Source organism: Sceloporus occidentalis, unplaced genomic scaffold (genome assembly GCF_023333645.1).
Source record: "Sceloporus occidentalis isolate IW3139 unplaced genomic scaffold, rSceOcc1.0.p SCAF_4, whole genome shotgun sequence".
NCBI lineage: Eukaryota > Metazoa > Chordata > Lepidosauria > Squamata > Phrynosomatidae > Sceloporus > Sceloporus occidentalis.
Genome location: NW_028316984.1, coordinates 62,665,891 through 62,684,291, shown reverse-complemented (window position 1 = coordinate 62,684,291; position 18,401 = coordinate 62,665,891). Strand labels below are relative to the sequence as shown.

At 36.7% G+C, this 18,401-nt stretch overlaps 1 protein-coding gene across 3 annotated transcripts in view; it reads left to right on the top strand.

Moving 5' to 3' along the window:
* Window positions 1–18,401, top strand: part of LOC149313918 (solute carrier family 35 member F5) — a 46,925-nt gene that overhangs the window by 13,701 nt on the left and 14,823 nt on the right. For all 3 annotated transcript variants that reach the window (XM_089520154.1, XM_089520155.1, XM_089520156.1), the window contains exons 5-13: window positions 927–1,068; window positions 4,460–4,603; window positions 7,378–7,440; window positions 8,812–8,893; window positions 10,958–11,148; window positions 12,990–13,071; window positions 14,694–14,781; window positions 17,725–17,789; window positions 18,120–18,224. In XM_089520154.1, the coding sequence (XP_089376280.1) occupies window positions 934–1,068; window positions 4,460–4,603; window positions 7,378–7,440; window positions 8,812–8,893; window positions 10,958–11,148; window positions 12,990–13,071; window positions 14,694–14,781; window positions 17,725–17,789; window positions 18,120–18,224 (955 nt within the window). In that variant the 5' untranslated portion in view covers window positions 927–933. The remainder of the gene's footprint in view (window positions 1–926; window positions 1,069–4,459; window positions 4,604–7,377; window positions 7,441–8,811; window positions 8,894–10,957; window positions 11,149–12,989; window positions 13,072–14,693; window positions 14,782–17,724; window positions 17,790–18,119; window positions 18,225–18,401) is intronic.

Below are 18,401 nucleotides of genomic sequence, written 5' to 3'. Positions count from 1 at the left end.
TTCTATGTTGATATCTTTTGGACTGAATCCATAATAGTCTCATTGGATCAATAGGATTTATGTATATATTGACTCACCATTTAAAAATTGATTCAGCTGGTCTACTTTAGTTGGGAAAATCAATAGTATTTTTCCTAAGTTAGTTGGTTACATACTAAAGTGTAGTCCTATATCTCTTTTTGGTATATTTTTATACAAATGTGCTGATACCATTTTGATATATACATATTTTATTATTGTTGTGCTGATTTATATTATATTATTGTTTGGAACTATGTTTTGAACAAACCAATTCTATCATGGCATAGACAATGGAATTAATGGGATTGCTTGTAATCCTGGCACTGCCGTAAAGGCACAAGTAGTTATCTTGAACAAACTCCTGCCCCTGTGCTTCCCTGCTTTTGTCCTTCTGTAAATGCCTCTGCCATGAAAAATAAAGATTGAAATACAGTGCTACCTCGGGTTACGAAATTAATTCGTTCCGCGGCGCCGTTCGTAACCCGATACATTTCGCAACCCGAAAAGGCTTTCCGTTAGCGCTGGAAAGCCGCTAGCCGCGCTTCGGATTTGAATTTCGCGCCGAAATGAATTTCGTAACCCGAAAAATCTTTCGTAACCCGGAACAGTTTTTTTCAATCTAACTTTTTCGTACCCCGGAAATTTCGTAACGCGATCAATTCGTATCCCGGGGTACCACTGTATAGGATATACATTTTCTACATAAATATATCATGGAGATAATTGCTCAACTTTAGTAGCAATAATGTATGTCTTGACTTGATGTTTTTTAACAGAAGTAGAGTTAGGCTTGCTTACATCCTGCATTTCATGCTTTGAATTTCTATCCCACCTAGTTCATGAAGCACAAAGCCTATTGTGATATAATTTCAGAACTATTTTTTAAACTGCTGTTTCCCCAACAGATTACAAATGGTGTGGATTTTTATCATGAACCGGATGAACCCACAGGGCAGTTCTCCCAGTCAGCGTAGACGAATGGCTCTCGGAATTGTCATTCTTCTCCTAGTTGATATCATATGGGTTGCTTCTTCTGAACTCACTTCAGTAAGTGTTTGATTGGTCTTCAGTACTATTGCGTCAGGAATTCTGACCTTATAGTAGCTATATTCCACACTAAGAGAAAGCTGTTCGTGTTCACTTCATTAATATGTACAGTAACCTTAGTACATGCTTGCTTGAACCAGTGCTGGATAGACAGGTTTTTATAACCTGATTGACTGCATTTTCTGATTCAGCCTTTCCCAGCTCTTACATTGTATTAAATAATACTTAAATACAATTAATCTTTCCAGTTTTGTTTCATTGACTGTGCTGTAGAAATATACCTTTAAAATACAAAACTTTATTGTCTTTCACAGATTAGCAAAATCCAATCCCCTCCCCCCAGTATAAGATGCATAAAATGGGTGAAGGAAACATAGTTTAGTTCCCAGGGATTCCTATACAGTGGGGCAAAAAAGTATTTAGTCAGCCACCAATTGTGCACGTTCTCCCACTTAAAAAGATGAGAGGGGCCTGTAATTGACATCATAGGTAGACCTCAACTATGAGAGACAAAATGAGAAAACAAATCCAGACAATCACTTTGTCTTGATTTGGAAAGAATTTATTTGCCCTGTCCAACACTCTGTGCCTTGTCGAATATTAGATGGGATTCATTCTAATCCCATACAATGACTTCTAAAAGTTGCATATGTCATTTTTTTTTCTGCTTCCCTTGATCTCATGATAAAAAGCAAGTAAGACATAGTAATCTCAGGATGAAGTTGACAATGGTTTACCAAGGTAGTAGTATCTCACATCCACTGTCAACCATTACTGAAAGTGCTTCATGGCTCCAAAAGGTCTCTTGAGTTGCTCCTCATTTAAAGAGCACATGATCTTCTGTCCCAAGGTGTAGGGAAGAGTCTGCTGTTTTGTAGCTCTCTTCCTAGCAGTTCAGGTTTAGAAGCAGAACAGTAAGCTTCCCAGTTGCAAATTCTTGCATTTAGTTTCTAAGGAACCTTTGGATACTTGCACTTCTGAGGACACTTTGGAAATCACTGAGTTAAAAAGTTCCCATAGTTAGGAACAAACATCAATCGGAATGGTAATTGCAGCTAAGAAATAAGAAGACTAGGAACGGGAAAGGCACCAATGGAAGAACTAGATAAAATCCTAAAAAGTAAGACGTGCACCTGAGCACTGAAGTCACAATTCTCCAAGCCATAGTATTCTCCATCACCACCTACAGATGTGAGAGCTGGACAGTTAAAAAAAAAAAAAAAAGCAAATAAGAAAAAAAATCAATTCATGTGGTGTGGTGCTGGAGAAGAGTGCTGAGGATACAGTGGACAGCCAAAAAAAAAAACAAAACAAAACCCCCAAACAAATGGTTTCTAGAAAAGAACAAACCAGAACTCACCTTGGAAGCCATGATGAAACTGAGGTTGTACTTTGGCTACACCATGAGAAGGCATTTCAAAAGACAATAATATTAGGAAAGGTGGTGGGCAGTAGAAAGAGAGGAAGACCATACACCAGATGTCTAAACTCAATTAGGGAGATCACAGTCAGGAATCTACAAGATCTAAGCAGAGCAGTGGAGGATAAGAGATCTTGGAGATGTTTTATCTACAGGGTCTTCATGAGTCAAGGCCAACTGGATGGCAGTTAACAACAACAATATAATGTGAAGTTGAAGGCCTTCATGGCTGGCATCCATAGTTTTTTGTGGGTTTTTCAGGCTATGTGGCCATGTTCTAGTAGAGTTTCTTCCTGGGGGGAAAAGACTATAACAACAATGTAATTTTAAAATTAATTTTAATATTTGTAATGTCTAATGTTTTAACTTTAGAAATTGCCAGTTGCTTTTTAAAATCTTATATTTATACTTTTCTTAGTGGTTTAGTATAGTGTTTAATTTGTATTGTTTTAAACTTGTTGTTAGCCACCTTGAGTCCCATTATTAGGAGAAAGGTGGGATATACCGCATATACCCAACTATAAGTCGATCTCATGTACAAGTGAAGGGCAGGTTTTGTGGCTAAAATTATGGATTTTGGTATGACCCATAGATAAGTCAAGGGTAAAACTTGTCCATAGTGGCTCTTCGGCATTTACCTATGACAGCAGATAGAGGTTGCTTCTCTGTTGCAACAGGGAAGCGCCAAAGAACCCCTGTTGCAGCTATTTTCCCTTGGATTGGGATTTAACAGGCACAGTGCCCTTTGCCTCTTCAATTCTGCCAAGAAGCCTACTTTTACATTAGGCTCTCCCCAGATGGACTCTTCACTGCCTGCCCATCCTCAGTTGTTGTTGTTGTTGTTGTTGTTATAGTTTATTTTTATAGTACTGTAAATGTACACAGCGCTGCACATACAAATGATCAAATCAATAAAAATGAAACCTCCCAATGGCGTACAATCTACAAAATACGTGTAAAACAACAGGTAATAATATAAAATAGAATTGGTTAAAATAAGTAGGCAACAATTAAAAACAACAACATCAACTATCCAATCAAAAATCAGATAGATAATCACACAGTGCCTGGGAGGACAAGTCCATTCGGGAAGAGCCAACAGTAAAAGAAGCTGAGGGAGAGACTGTGTGTGAGTGTGTGTGTGTGACTGGATCTTCTTTTATGGTTAAAAGAAGCAGTGATCATCTTACACTCTCTTTGCTTCAGCAATGGCTCTTTCGGAGTTCACTGCTGAGGAAGGGAGAGAGAGAGAGGGAGACAGAGAAAGACTGGCACTTTTTAAAGGACACCCTCTGCTCTCTCCACCGAGAGCAGAGAAATCTGAAAAAGCTGCCCTTGCCATTTTTCTGAGCAGCACTGCCATATTAACATATTAAAGTCGACCATGGATTTTGGGGTCAGTTTTAGGGCATAAGTTTTTCAATGTACAAACAAGTATATACGGTAAATGAATAAAATAATAATGGTGATGATAATTATAGGTTTGGTCTCAAGCTTGAGATTTCCCAGCCCTGCCATAGTGTTATGTTCTAGAATGGTACTATTCAAATGGTGGTCTGTGGACAGATGCAGGTCAATGGTTGCCAGTCCGTGGTAGAAAGGAAAAACAGGTATAGCCAGGAGACACAAATATGGTACCTGTCCCTGATTTATTAGAAAAAAATATTGATTATGCCCTACATAAGGTAGCTAAGAAGCATATTTTTTTACCTTTACTGTTGTTAGCCCTATTAACTTGTGGAATGAGTTGAATTTGTTTGTATGGGGGACTCGGGTGCATTTGTTCTCTTTTCTCTAAATATATGTAGCCTTTCCTTATTTGAATTTTGCACTTTGCATTTACGAATTATTATCTCCTTGCTACAGCACTCGGGAGATAAATGAAGAACAGTAAAGTTAGAGTTATTTTGTGTAACGTGTTATGATTTGACAGTCGTAGTAACTTTTCCTTCTTTTCTCCCCATTTTCTAGTATGTTTTTACTATGTATAAGAAGCCGTTCTTCAGTACATTTGCAAAAACATCCATGTTTGTTCTTTACCTCCTGGGATTTATTGTTTGGAAACCGTGGAGGCAACAGTGCACACGTGGGCTTCGTAACAGGCATGCAGCTTTTGTAAGTGTCTTTATCTTTCAGTTTAATAATGATATAAACATTGTGGCTTCTATAAACTAATAAAATCAGAGCATATGTTAGAGAGAAAAGACTGCATAAACTAACGTAAGTTAAAGCTCCAGATGTTCCTTGAATAAAATAATTCTTCCATTAGTCTCACATTTAAGATTGAATCACTGCATAAACAGAACTGGTAATTGCACAGTGGTGATTCTTTGTACTGGAATTGGAACGGAATAAATGATTTTAAATTTAATATATCCTTGGAATCATTACTGAGACATGTGATTTATATTCTTTGCTCTATTTTGCTTCCCTTTTTAAAGGTTCTTATTAGCCCATTAAAGAGAAAATGTCTGTATGTATCTCCCTTTTTTGAGATGATTGTTCTTGAATTGCGGTACAAATATTCTGAATAAATTTTCTTATTGATAAAAAAAACCCTTTTCCACCTGATTCACATGCTTCCCATATTGTTTTAGACATTGGGAATAGGTTATCTAATCAGTTTGTCTTAACAGAACATATGTGCACCATGGGATTTGTATCCTACAAGTGAGCTGGTTGGCTTTCTGTCTTGGCTGAAGAAGAGGTTCTTAACAAATAGGGAACTGAATAAAGTTTAGAGATGGAAATCTAGAGTGATAACATTATAGTCCTCCATCAGAGGGATAACTGACATCCAGTGTGTTGTGTAGGATATTTTGTAGATGAGGAATTTGTCTTCCTTTTCTATCTTTTTCCTTTGCATAAGTGATCCTTATGAAAAATCTTATGAAAAGTTTAAAGGCTTTCCAGGAGACATTGGGCAATAGTTCCTTTCATTCCCAGCCAAGACAGAAAAGTGGAAGAGATGATGGGAGTAAAAGTCTAAATACTTTTAGGGGTCCGTGGTGGTAAAGACTGGCCTATGTAGAGGAACTGTTCAGATATTTATTTCTTTAAAAGGAGTACAGTGTGCCCTTGCTTTATGCGGGGATCCGTTCTGGACTCCCCCGCGTAAAGCAAATTCCGGGCATGCTTGAGCCCCATTTAAATGAATGGAGTTTGTGCACGCGGCAGCAGGCGCACACCCCACTACTCTGAACAGGACACGCTGCCCCTTTCTCGCTGCACGGCTTTCAGCGTATGCTGAAAGCTGCCTAAAGCGCGCCCATGTATGGTGCAGGCGCACTGCAGTTTTGTTATAGTTAAGATAATGATTAGTGAGTAAAGTTAATAGAGCTTCATGGCTAGTGCCTAGTAAATCATAGGCATCCCCCCCTCTCTATATTATGGATGACCAGGAAAACTGACTCCAGAGTTTTAGGCTTATTTCAGAAAAGCGTATTCTTGAGAAAATATTGTAGGCATTGGTTTGCAGTCATCCTGTCATTTGTTCTCTGTTGGAATGGCTATGTAGCAGCAATGGGATTCCCTGTTGTTGTCTTAGAATAGGTAGTTTATCACTAGGGTCTTGACTTGGAAACTAGAACAACCAGACAAGACAGAGATGCTCCTGGTCAGTCAAGAGGCAGATCAGGGAATAGGGATTCAGCCTGTGTTAGATGGGGTCACACTCCCCCTGAAGACACAGGTTCGCAGTTTGGGGATACTCTTGGACTCAGCTTTGAATCTGGAGGCCCAGGTCTCTGCTGTGACCAGGAGTGCTTTCACACATTTAATACTTGTATGCCAGCTGTGCCTGTTCCTTGAGACACCAGATCTGGCCACAGTGGTATATGTCTTGGTTACATCCTGTTTAGACTACTGTAATGGGCTCTACGTGGGGTGTTTGAAGAGTGTTTGGAAAATTCAGCTGATTCAAAGAGCTGCTGCCAGGCTGCTAACAGGGGCAGATTACAGAGATCATACAAGGCCCCTGTTGAAACAGCTTCATTGGCTGCCAGTTTGTTTCTCGGCACAATTCAAGGTGCTGGTTATTACCTATAAAGCCTTATATGCCTCAGGTCCACACTATTTGGCAGATCGTGTCGCCTTGTATGAACCGGCCCAGACTCTGAGATTCTCTGGAGAGGCCCTTCTCTTCATCCCAACACCGTCACAAGCACAGTTGGTGAGGACGCAAGAGAGGTCCTTTTCTGTAGGTGCCCCTAGAGTCTGGAACTCCCTGCCCAGGGAGATCAGAATGGCTCCCCCCTTCATCGCCTTCCTCTGGCAGGTTAGGACCTACTTGTTCACACAGGCTTTTAAGAAATTGTTATAAGCACAGGCTGGGATGTTGTACCATTTCAAAAAAATTGATACAATTTTTTTATATATAGTTTTATCTTTTGAAAATGTGTTGTATTCTTTTAATAACTATCTGTTTTAATATTGTAATAATTTAATTCCTTTTTAATGTACTTTTTTCTATGTTTTTAATTGTACTGTTTTTTAATGTTGTGAAGCCGCTCCTGAGTCCCAGTTCTGGGAAAAGAGCAGGATACAAATAAATATAATAAATAAATAAATAAACAAACAAACAAACAGCTAAAAGGAACCCAGCACTGAGTCATGTGGCAGGAATGAGAATGATCTGTTCTTGATCAGTGCACCAGCCTTACTGAGTCTTGGTCTCACCTGAAGATATTTATAACAATGTTTTAATCATGGCATTGTACATAGCAAATTTACACCACTATAGAAATAAACTTTAATAACATTAATAACAACAACATTGTTCTGTGAGCATATTTTTCTTTAAATAAGTTCTGTACACATTTTTTCAAAAAAAATCTAAAGATTGCTAGTAGTGTCTTAGTTAAATGTTTAAATGTTAAATCTTTTATTAGTTTGCAGATGCTGAAGGTTATTTTGCTGCTTGTACAACTGATAATTCTGTGAATAGTTCTTTGGTAAGTTTTAAGTAGAATCTTTAACCCTGCTTTTGAAATATGTAAAAGTACAGTTTTGTTCAAAAGTAAGGTCCAGAACACACTGCAGAAATAATCCAGTTGGAGACCTCTTTCACTGCCCTGGCTCAGTGCTAGGGAATTTTGGGAACTGTAGTTTGTTGTGGCAGCAGAGGCCTCTGACAGAGAAGGCTAAATGCCTCACAAAACTACAGTTCCTAGAATTCCCTGCAGTGTGTTTTGGGCCTATGTCCTATTAGATTCAGTGGGCCTTAATCTTATGAAAGTGGTTAAAAGACTACAACTTCCATTATGCATGGTATCTGAAACTCAGTAGCAGATATCAATAATGAAAGAAAGAAGAACATTGCTAACATATTTATGAAGAACTTATTTTAGCAAGTATTTGTTGCTGTGGTTGTGCAACTTCACAGGGATTTCTTCACAATATTTGTTCAGAGGTGGTTTGCCATTGCTTTCCTTAGAGGTTGAGTGAGTGTGATTTGCCTAAGGTCGCCCAGTGGGTTTTCATGGAATTCAAACCCTGGTCTCCAGAATTGTAGTCCAATACTCAAACCATTACAACAAACTGGCTCTTTCAGTAATTATTAGCAAACATTAATATTATTGCCTGAGCATAGTTTAATTCAATCCAGGAATTCATCCTACTAGAGTGATTGAGTTTTAGATCAGAAAGGAAATAAACAAATCTATTAATGAAAAATATCCAACATTATGTCCAGTGATAATATTCATTAATATTTCTTCCATTTAGCCCTTTGCATATTTCCAGTTTTGAGGTTGCTATGTTGGCTAGGAATGATGGAAGTTACAGTCATGGAAGATTTGGAGATCCCCAAGTTGCCGATCTCTGCTTTCGACAAGTAGAAGCCAGAACTAAGCTAAAGAAATGTTAAAATGACATCTGAAAGGAAGGTGCATGGGCATCCCAGTAGAGCTGAAAGAAGCTAGAAATATTTTAATAAACAGAAAGTTTACTGTTATCCCATAAGTTTAAATTTGTAGAAGAATTTAAAGGAAGCTATGCATCATTTTTTAAAGATATAACCATTATATTGTACTTGAAAAATGTTCTAGAAACTAAATTCTCCTTTTCCAAAGCATTAATGTGGATGAGTTCTGCTGTATTTAGTTAATAGTTACATTTCAAGCTAACAAACCATGCTAGCAATCCTGTATAGTAACCTGGGAATTTGTTTGTTTTGATATTATGGAGCTTTTTAATTCAGTCACTTTATGTCTTTAAGTGGACTTAGGTGTAAACATTTACAGCATTGCAATGTAAGTAGATTTTTGCTTTTGTTTCTTGGCAACTTTGATCCATAACTAGGAACTTGTTATGCTGCATTTCAGAGTGAACCTTTGTATGTTCCGGTAAAGTTTCATGACTTTCCAACTGAAAAAAGTAGCAACACTAATAGTGATAACGAAAAAAGTGAGTGATTACTTCAAAATCCAGTTTTCTATTTTTATGCAATCTTTGTTACATTCATGTTAGTGCTGATAGTATGAAAGTCTAAAGTAGATAATGGCCTGTTACAGACTGCCAAAATAAAGCTGCTTCGGGTCTCTTTGGAGGTATGCTATTTAAATGATGCATGGGTCCTAAGAGTCCGGAGGTCGCACCAAAGCCACACTCCATTCCTAAGCACTGGAAAGCAGCTTTGGTGCAGCTTCCGGATTCTTAGGATGCATGCATCATTTAAACAGCATACCTCCAAAGAGACCCGAAGCAGCTTTATTTTGGCAGTCTGTAACAGACCGTAGATTTCTTTTTTCCCAACATACATAATTTTATTTGGGTCACTGACCTTAACTTTGTACCTAAGACTTCTTTTGTGTCTCCCCTACATGTCTCACTGTAATTCAAATATTGAATAAATGTCTTTAGACAGAAAATTGACATTACAGTGCATAACTTTATATTGTCTCAGTTTGAACTTGGTTCTCAAGGCAAATGATGCAATAAAATTTTTCTCTGGCATGTTGAATTAGTGAACATGCAAAACAGAGCCTAAGTTTAGTGTCAGCCAGTGTATTTAGTTCAAGAGTATTCATTGATATTCAAGACACATAGCATGTTATAATTGTGAAAAACTACTAAGAAAACACAGCTTGTTGAATTAGCACTGTCTTGAGCAAAGCCTGGACACAAATTGAACAAATATAAAAAAATAAATACATACCAAGGAAACACTGGTCCAAAACACACTGCAGAAATAATCCAGTTTGAGACCGCTTTAACTGCCCTGGCCCAGTGCTAGGAAATTGTAGGAACTATAGTTTTGTGAGACATTTAGCCTTCTCTGTCAGAGAGTTCTGGTGCCACAATAAACTAGAATTTCCAGGATTGCCTAGCACTGAGCCAGGGCAGTTAAAACAGTATCGCTGTTACATTACACAGTTTGAGCTTGCTTTTATGGCAAATTAACCCCACCTTTCTGTGTTTGTGAGAGCATTCGTGATACAACACACATTCATCCAGTTACTCAAACGGTTTTTCTGCTTCCATAAAATACCATGGTAATTGCAGCACATATTCTACCAATAGTTCTTAGGTTCCATGAGTTTCTTTTTACCATTGTTTATCTGTACTTCAGGAATAAAAGTCAAACCGTATGTTGTATATTTGGGGTTCCGTTGGTATTGCTTTATTTCTTCAGGAAACCAGTCTGTAGGACTAGAAAGTTTAATAACGTAAAGGCATTTTTTTAACTTAGTACAGTAATCCTCCACATTTGTGGGTTTGACTTTTGTACATTTGATTATTCACAGATTTTATTAATATGTTCTCTCTAGAAATCTCTTGGTCTTCCAGAGTGACTCTGTGGCCAGTTTTTGCCAGAGTCTGCACTGGGGATCTAGAGATTGCTAGAGAAAACTTCTCTAAGCATTTTAGACCCTCTAACACAATTCTGTGGTCAATTTCCAATGGCTGCTGAGTGTAGAACTGATCTTGAGGACCCAGAGATTCCTAGAGAAGTGTTCTCTCAGGGTAAAAAATTGTGGTTTGTTATTTGCGCCCCCCCACACACACACTTTCCCGGGGGTCCTGTATCCCTAACCCCAACAAGCATGGAAGGCTCTGTATAATGATATATTTAAATCTTCTTTTGGATTAACCACAAGATGGTGTAATGACTCTGCCTGAGCTAAATCAGTGACAAGGATGTAATATCAAATAATTAGCCTTGATTTTCATCAAGGGACTAAGAACAGGGAAGGGTATGGTTTTTCTGAAAAGACAATCAGGACATCTGGTTCCATGAATACATTAAACTGAGGTAGAAACAGTATAATTTGCAGTTACACCTTGTCTTTTTCATAAAATACTTCTCGTGAAAATCTTGTTGTTGTGGTTAAATGAAGTATGTAAATAGTAGAACATGAATAGATAATGCTGAATTATAATTCTGTGGAAGTCTTGGCTTCATCTCCTAGATTATTTTTCCCCCATCTAATACTTATTATGACCTGCATCTCTTTTCCTCCTTTAAAGCTCTTAAAAAGCCTCGGGTACGATTCAGTAATATTATGGAAATTCGACAACTCCCATCCAGTCATGCATTGGAAGCAAAGCTGTCTCGTATGTCTTACCCAACAGTAAAGGAGCAGGATTCAATATTAAAAGCTGTAGGGAAGCTTACGGCATCTCAAGTTGCCAAAATAAGCTTTTTCTTCTGTTTTGTGGTATGTTGCCAGTACTTTATTGTTTTTAATATATAATACTGAAAAATCAGTTGTATTTTAAGACCTTTGTCACTGCCTTGGTTATTGGTCAGATCACATAATGAGCCCCATGTAAAGTTCTCTACTAATTACTTTTTTGTCTTTTGATCACATTTAAACATGGTTAAGGGAACATTGGTATCTTTATGACACACTGCAGGAAGTGTTCTGTTTTAATATTCATTATTGGAACAGTGTGTCACCTTCACTGTTCTGTGTTACAGTACGTCAGTAGAATGAACAGAACTTCAGTAATGTGTAATAATAAATAATAATAAATAATAAATGTGTGCACTTCACACTCAGTTCCACTGGTTGAAATGTACCCATTCTGGTTAAAATATGCCACCACTGACAACACAGTATAAGGCTAACATATAAAACTATTACCTATATCTTGCGTGTGAATGTAAAATGCAGTAGTCCTTTAATAATTTCCAAATTTGTTTTAGCAAGTTTCAGTTGCGGCAAAGATAACAAAGTCCTGTGACACTGTAAATACAAACTCAAAAATATGATATCATGAGCTTTCATAGACTATCTGTCACCTTGATTAGGCTGGAATCTATGAAAAGTCATTCATAGAAATAAAACTAAGTTTCTGTCTGTTACCATATTATATGAAACTGGCTGAACAGATGTTCTTGATATTTGGAGGGTGATATTTGGAGGGTAATATTTGGGATTGCCTGACTTACAATGTACCCTATTTGGTGTACATACAGTTCACATCGAGTAGGCTCTAGAGTTCACTCAAAATTTCTACAAAATTGTGTGTTTGGCATTTCATCAGATATGGATGCTCTCTCAGTGGCAACTGAGAATGATATACAATGTGGAAACATTTGAGTATCCAAAAAGATAGGCAGTTGAAACAGTCATTAACTGTGATTAATGATTCCAGCACATAGGAGATTGACCATACTCATCTTAAGTCTATATGACCTTTTTGGTTGGGGCAGTATACATTTTCAAACTTTGATATGAATTGGTCATTTTTACGCATGTACATTCCATTGATTTTAGCAGACGTTAATTGCACATAGTGATTTTATAAGGTTAGGATGTAGTATTGGAAACTTAAGTGACCTTGTATAACTGAATTTGGTAATCTCATGATAATGCCAGAAAATGTGCCCCCCCGTTTCCAAAGAGGGACCTGAGCAATTCAGGATGTTTTAACAAACAGCATGGGTTTTGGGGTTTGTTTTTTTTTTGGGGGGGGGGGTTGAATCTAATTTATTAAAGAGATTCACCTTTCAAACAATATCTTTCATTTAATGAAAATATAGACTCCAGTCCGGAGGGAATTAGTTCCATTTAACTTGTCTTGTTAAATGAATTTGATTTAATTGGACCTACGGATTAATTGCATTAAAGTTTTAAATGGACTTAATTCTTTATGATTATCTCAGTTTTGCCATTTTAATGGACTCATAAAATTTTATGGTCACAGTATTTAAGTGTTTCACCAAACAGGACAAAATAGTTGTCTCTTTGTGTAAAATTTAAAATCAAATCAAAATTTCTTTTTAAAAAACACCTCCTTTTAACTTCATAACATCTGCAGTACATTACTGTATTAACGAACCAAGTTATTGTTTGTTCTAATTGTCTAATCCTTTAATTTCTTATTCATGTAAAAATTTGTTTGTTTCTGAGCATGCTTTTATCATATCCAAAGACTGGATTACATTTTTATTGTGGGAATTATATTTTGTTGTTGTTTTCATAACTTTTAAAAACATAGAATGGAAACTAAAAATCACAGGAATTAAAACACTTATCCTTTAATATCCTAGTGGTTCTTGGCAAACTTCTCTTATCAAGAAGCTCTTTCAGACACCCAGGTGGCCATAGTTAATATTCTGTCTTCAACCTCTGGTAAGAAATGAAACATGTATGCAGAGACTGTTAACACACCTGAAACTTATTGTAGATGCTTAAACCCCCTCACTAATTGCATGTTTTTTAAAAAATAGTTATGTCTTTGTATGTAACGAGGGGGTTTAATGATTGGAACTTTTCACATCCTTTTTTATTCAGAAAGATGGCAGGAGGAAAGACGTATTTGTCTGAAGCCCTAATCAAATAAGCAGCATAATCTATACCACCTGTAGTAGTTTATCTCAGTGGCTTTGTTTAAAAAGCTGTTATGAGTATTTTATTCAAAAGTGAGATACACATGGAATATCAGTTCAGATCTCAATAGTTGTTTTTTTCTTTTTTTGTGAATAAAAATATAATAATAAAATATTTATTTGTATCCCGCCTCTCCCTGTTGAATCAATGTTGGCTCATGATGAAAAAGAGGAATTGTACCATGAACATGGGATACCAAAAGCAGGTCATCTCTAGTCTTACAATAAAGATGAGCCTGGTAGATAAAGGATTAAATAGGAATTAGAAACCATTTTATGAAGTCAAACAATTCTGCATTAAATAATTTGGTTGCAGTCATATACACACGTATCTGGTTGTAAGCCTAAGTGAATTCAGTGGGGCTTATTTCTCAGTACAGTGGATCCTTGGTAACTACTGGGGGTTTGTTCCAAGACTGCCAATGGGTATTAAAATCCGTGGATGCTCAAGTCCCATGCTCAAGTGGCATTGTATTTATAAAATGCCTTATATAAAATGGCAAAATCAAGGTTTGCATTGGGGAATTTTTTATTTTTTGGAATATTTTCAAACCATGAATGGTTGAATCAGTGGATAAAGAATTTGTGGATATGGAAGGCTGACTGCAGTCAAATACAGGATTCCATCAGTAATTTTGTTTATAGGGAAAACATTGTCACATCATGAGAGTTTAAAACAAAGGTCCAAAACACACTGCAGAAATATTCCAGTTTGAGACCATTTTAATTGACCTAGCTCAGTGTAAGGGAATCCCAGGAACTGTAGTTTACTGTGGCCTCAGAGCTCTTTGACAGAGAAGGCTAAATGTCTCAAAACTACAGTTCCTAGAATTCCCTAGCATTCAGCCAAACTGGATTATTTCTGCAGTGTGTTTTGGACCAAAGTTATTGCCCTCTGGGGAAGGAGGAATAAATGCTTCTGGTATTAATAAGCACTATATAAATATTTTTATTTATAAATTACTAAACATAGTGCTCTTCATAGTGCTCTTTAAAACTTCAATTTTTAAAATGCATTTTTATTTCATGTGTAGTAAAAATTACATACTCTTAATGCTTTGAAAATTTTGGATTGGATACTGACTAAGTTAATAACATTTACATTCTCCTAAAATAAATGAAACACAGCCTAGCTGTAACTAATTTTTGATATTAATTTCAATAGTGACTAAGTGAGATTACCTTAGTTCTTCATTTGATTTGATTTATGTGTTGCTCTTCTTCCCAGACTGAAGCTTTAAAAAATGGAAACAATTATTTTAATCATTATTTTTCATCATATTATGTGCTTCATTATTGTTATTAGTATTATTATCATGAATTCAAGTAACACAATAAAAGTTGTCGGTTTTTCTCTCTTTACAGGATTATTTACCTTAATCCTAGCTGCAGTGTTTCCAAGTAACAGTGGAGACAGATTTACCCTTTCAAAATTGTTAGCTGTCATTTTAAGGTAAGAATATAGACTGCTCAATCTCCAATTTTCTTCTCTTCCTACCAGTTTGGGTTTTCTTATACTCTTTAGATAGCTGGATTTAGTGGTGAAGGCTTTGGCACTATTTTTAGAGGCAGCAGATCAGCCAACGCTAAACGGGAAACACATTTTCAGAATATTGCTAAAGTGGTTGTACCTGTTCTATCCATTGCTGTGCCCATAATTGACCATTTTACTATAAGCAACCCAAAATCAGAGTTTTCATTAGTCCTAACCTGAGCTACTTACGTTAGTATATAACCACATGAATCTTTTAAGCTAGAAAACTTTGTGACCTCATTGAAAATTAAGTTTTTCACAAACAGTACAGATAGTTTAGATTTCACAGCAGTGGCTCCTTTATTCTCATTTTTTGTACTGCCAATAAACAAACTTCTTGCCTAGTTAAATTCTGTAGTGTCATATTATGTTTGATTTGGAAAGTATATTTCTTAACCTGAGAACCAGTTCAACAACACCTAGTATGTGGTTGGTAGTGGGAGAGAGAAAAAAGAAATCTAATAGCACCCTTCAAGACAGATTCCAACTTTGATTTTTTTTTAAATATAAAAATCAGTTAATGTAAAATATTTCATTCTTTTCTCTCTGCCCCATTCTTATTTTTTTTTTGCTCATGTGGTTACTGTATATTGTAACATAAGTCACTCTTTGAATTGTGATTGGTTTCTAGTATGCCATGTGTTTGTTTCATCCCAGAGACTGACATTATTCTACCTTTGTGGCCTTCCTTAGATTTTCTAGATATTAAGAGGTGGACATTTTAAATTTTGGTGCTATGTTTCAGTAACCTTGTTGCAGGAAAATTAATGCTGATATCCTCGGGTACATTTTGCACAGTTTAAACAGGTATAACATAGGCATTAAGCACATGCAATATTGGCCAAACTAACTGTGTTCAGATACAACTATGTTTTAGTAGAGAAGTGGGAAATTTGTGGCTCTCTGGACATTTCTGAATTGCACTTTGCATCATATCTCCCTATTTGTTAGCTAGGGGTGCTGAGAATTGATGTCTTAAAACATCTGGAAGACTATAGTCATTTAGTGTCTTGTCATCATGGGCCTAAATCCATTTGCCAACAAGAGACCCATCAAATCAATTGCTGAATTTAAGTCATCATTTTCATAAGCCCTTTTGATTCAGTAGATCTGCTCCTGCTGGGACTGACAATTGGATTTCAGCTGTACACATTACTCTCACATTTCTGGCTCTGGAATATCCCTCATGAGAAGATTGGAAGCATTTGTTTCTCTTTGTGGTTTTCCTTATGCCTGAACTAAAAACTTTGGTTAGTGTTAACAGTAGTTTATGAAAATATGCCAAGATTGTAAATCATGGAGTGAAGATGGCTTGTTTGGAGCAACTGTAATTAAAACTAACCACAGTTTATCACATTGAAGACATAAGAAAAATGAAAAGCAAATGATAACAGTCTTCTCAGTAAAATGTTAAATGAGGAAAGTATAGAAGGAGAGCACATTAATCCATGGCTCGCAAAAGCATCTTGTAGCATCTTTGAGATTGAGTGAAAGAAGTTGCAGCAAAAGCTTTCGTAGACCTTGTCTACTTTCTCAGATGCATGGCGTGAACTGGTGCCCAGGAAGGACCTTTATAATTAGGCTGTATGCATAGCCATAGAAATACAAAGCCTGTGGGTATGGTGGTGAAGTGACATGTCATTCAGTTCATATGGTCATCCAGCCATTCTGGCCTTTGGCAACATCTTTCTTCTTCCTTTAAATATCTTTAAAACTGAACCTTGTCACTTCACCATAATACCCACAAGTTTTGCATTTCTATGGCTACTCATTGATTATAAAGGTCTTTCCTGGGCACCAATTCACACCATGCATCTGGGAAAATAAACAAAGGCTGCATCCTCACTGCAGAAATAATCTGGATTTACACCACTTTACAATTCCTCAATGTTATGGAATTCTGAGATTTGCAGTTTGTTGTGATGCCAGAGCTCCCTGACAGAGAAGGTTAAATGTCTCACAAAACTACAGTTCCCAGAGTTCCATAGAACTGAGCCATGGGAGTTAAAGTCATATCAGCCTGGATTATTTCTGCAATCTGGATTATTCCAGATTAACATGGCCATATCTCTGAATTCTAAACCAGGGCTTATTCATGTGGAACTGAAATTTAGTGATTAAACCATTGTTGGAAATTAAAAGGTGCAACTGTGAGAAAGCATGTAAATTTACCAACAGCAAATGTTTCAGTTCACTCTGATTCTCCTCCCATATGCTTGGCATAAGTCTGTAGAAAACAGGACATCTCTGTCACCTGCTCTGATCCGTGTGGATCATGAGGGTGGAGATGGAAATGTCATATGTGATTTGCTTTTCTTGACCTCTGATACAGTGGAGCCAGAGATGTAAAATGTGAGCTGTTAATGTACAAAAGCTATACATGGTTAAAAAGAGAACTACTGTACAAAGGTTTGCTTAGAAAGAAGACCACTACTTCAGCCGAGAGCCAAGTGTGGATGAGTTTACTGTGAAGAATCCAATCCCAAATGTAGCCTGTGTTGTTGATTGATACATTTTTTTGTAGAAAAACTACTATGTATTTTTATTGCAAACGCTATTGCTGATTTATCTCCTTTCCTATTTGTACAATGGCATTCTAGTGATAAAAAGGAAAGGGAGATTGTTGCCTTCTTTTCCCCTTAACTTTAAATTATATGTGATGGTGGTTATCTGAGCCTTTCAGAGCAGTTTATCATAGTTTATTTTATCCAGTTTTGAGAAATATTGTAAAGAAGTGCAAAATACACTACAAAATATTATAATGATAAATAGTTGGGCATTACTGTTTGCTGATTTCCATACAGAATGCTTAGTTCAACTTGGTGTAATATAATACTTCTATGGATCTTTTTTCCCCAACAGCATTGGAGGTGTTGTCCTTGTTAATCTGTCTGGCTCTGAGAAATCTGCTGGAAGAGATACAATAGGTATATCTCTCCCCCCCCCCCCCCCACGAAGTTTTAGATTTGTGAATTGAAATGCCTATTTGTGTATTGTACACTATTGAGAAACTCATCAGTAACTATAACAAAGCACATTTTTGTAGAATTTACATTTTACAACAGATTGTCATTTTAGAAGCAGTGCTGTGTGATTATTTTTTCCTTTTTGTTTCATGTAATTAAATAGAACAAGATCTTAACAGTATATTAACCTGTAAGAAATTAAATGTATAACACAGTGGTAAGAAATTAAATCTACAATACAGTAGTGAAATCTGTTACTTTAACATAGTTTGCGGTTTTCCCCATTTACAGGGTCCTTGTGGTCTCTTGTGGGAGCTATGCTGTATGCAATCTACATAGTTATGATAAAACGAAAAGTAGACAGAGAAGACAAGCTGGATATCCCAATGTTTTTTGGTAAGAAAATAGCCTAGAGAGAAGACTTTCTCCTGTGTAATGCCCCCTCTAAGGATTTTTCCTCAGGAGGGAAGTAGAGTAGTACCTCCACATTCGTTGGGGTTAGGAGTGAAGGACCCCTGTGAATGTGGAAAAACTGCAAATAACAAAACACCATTCCTTTGACCTAAGAGAACA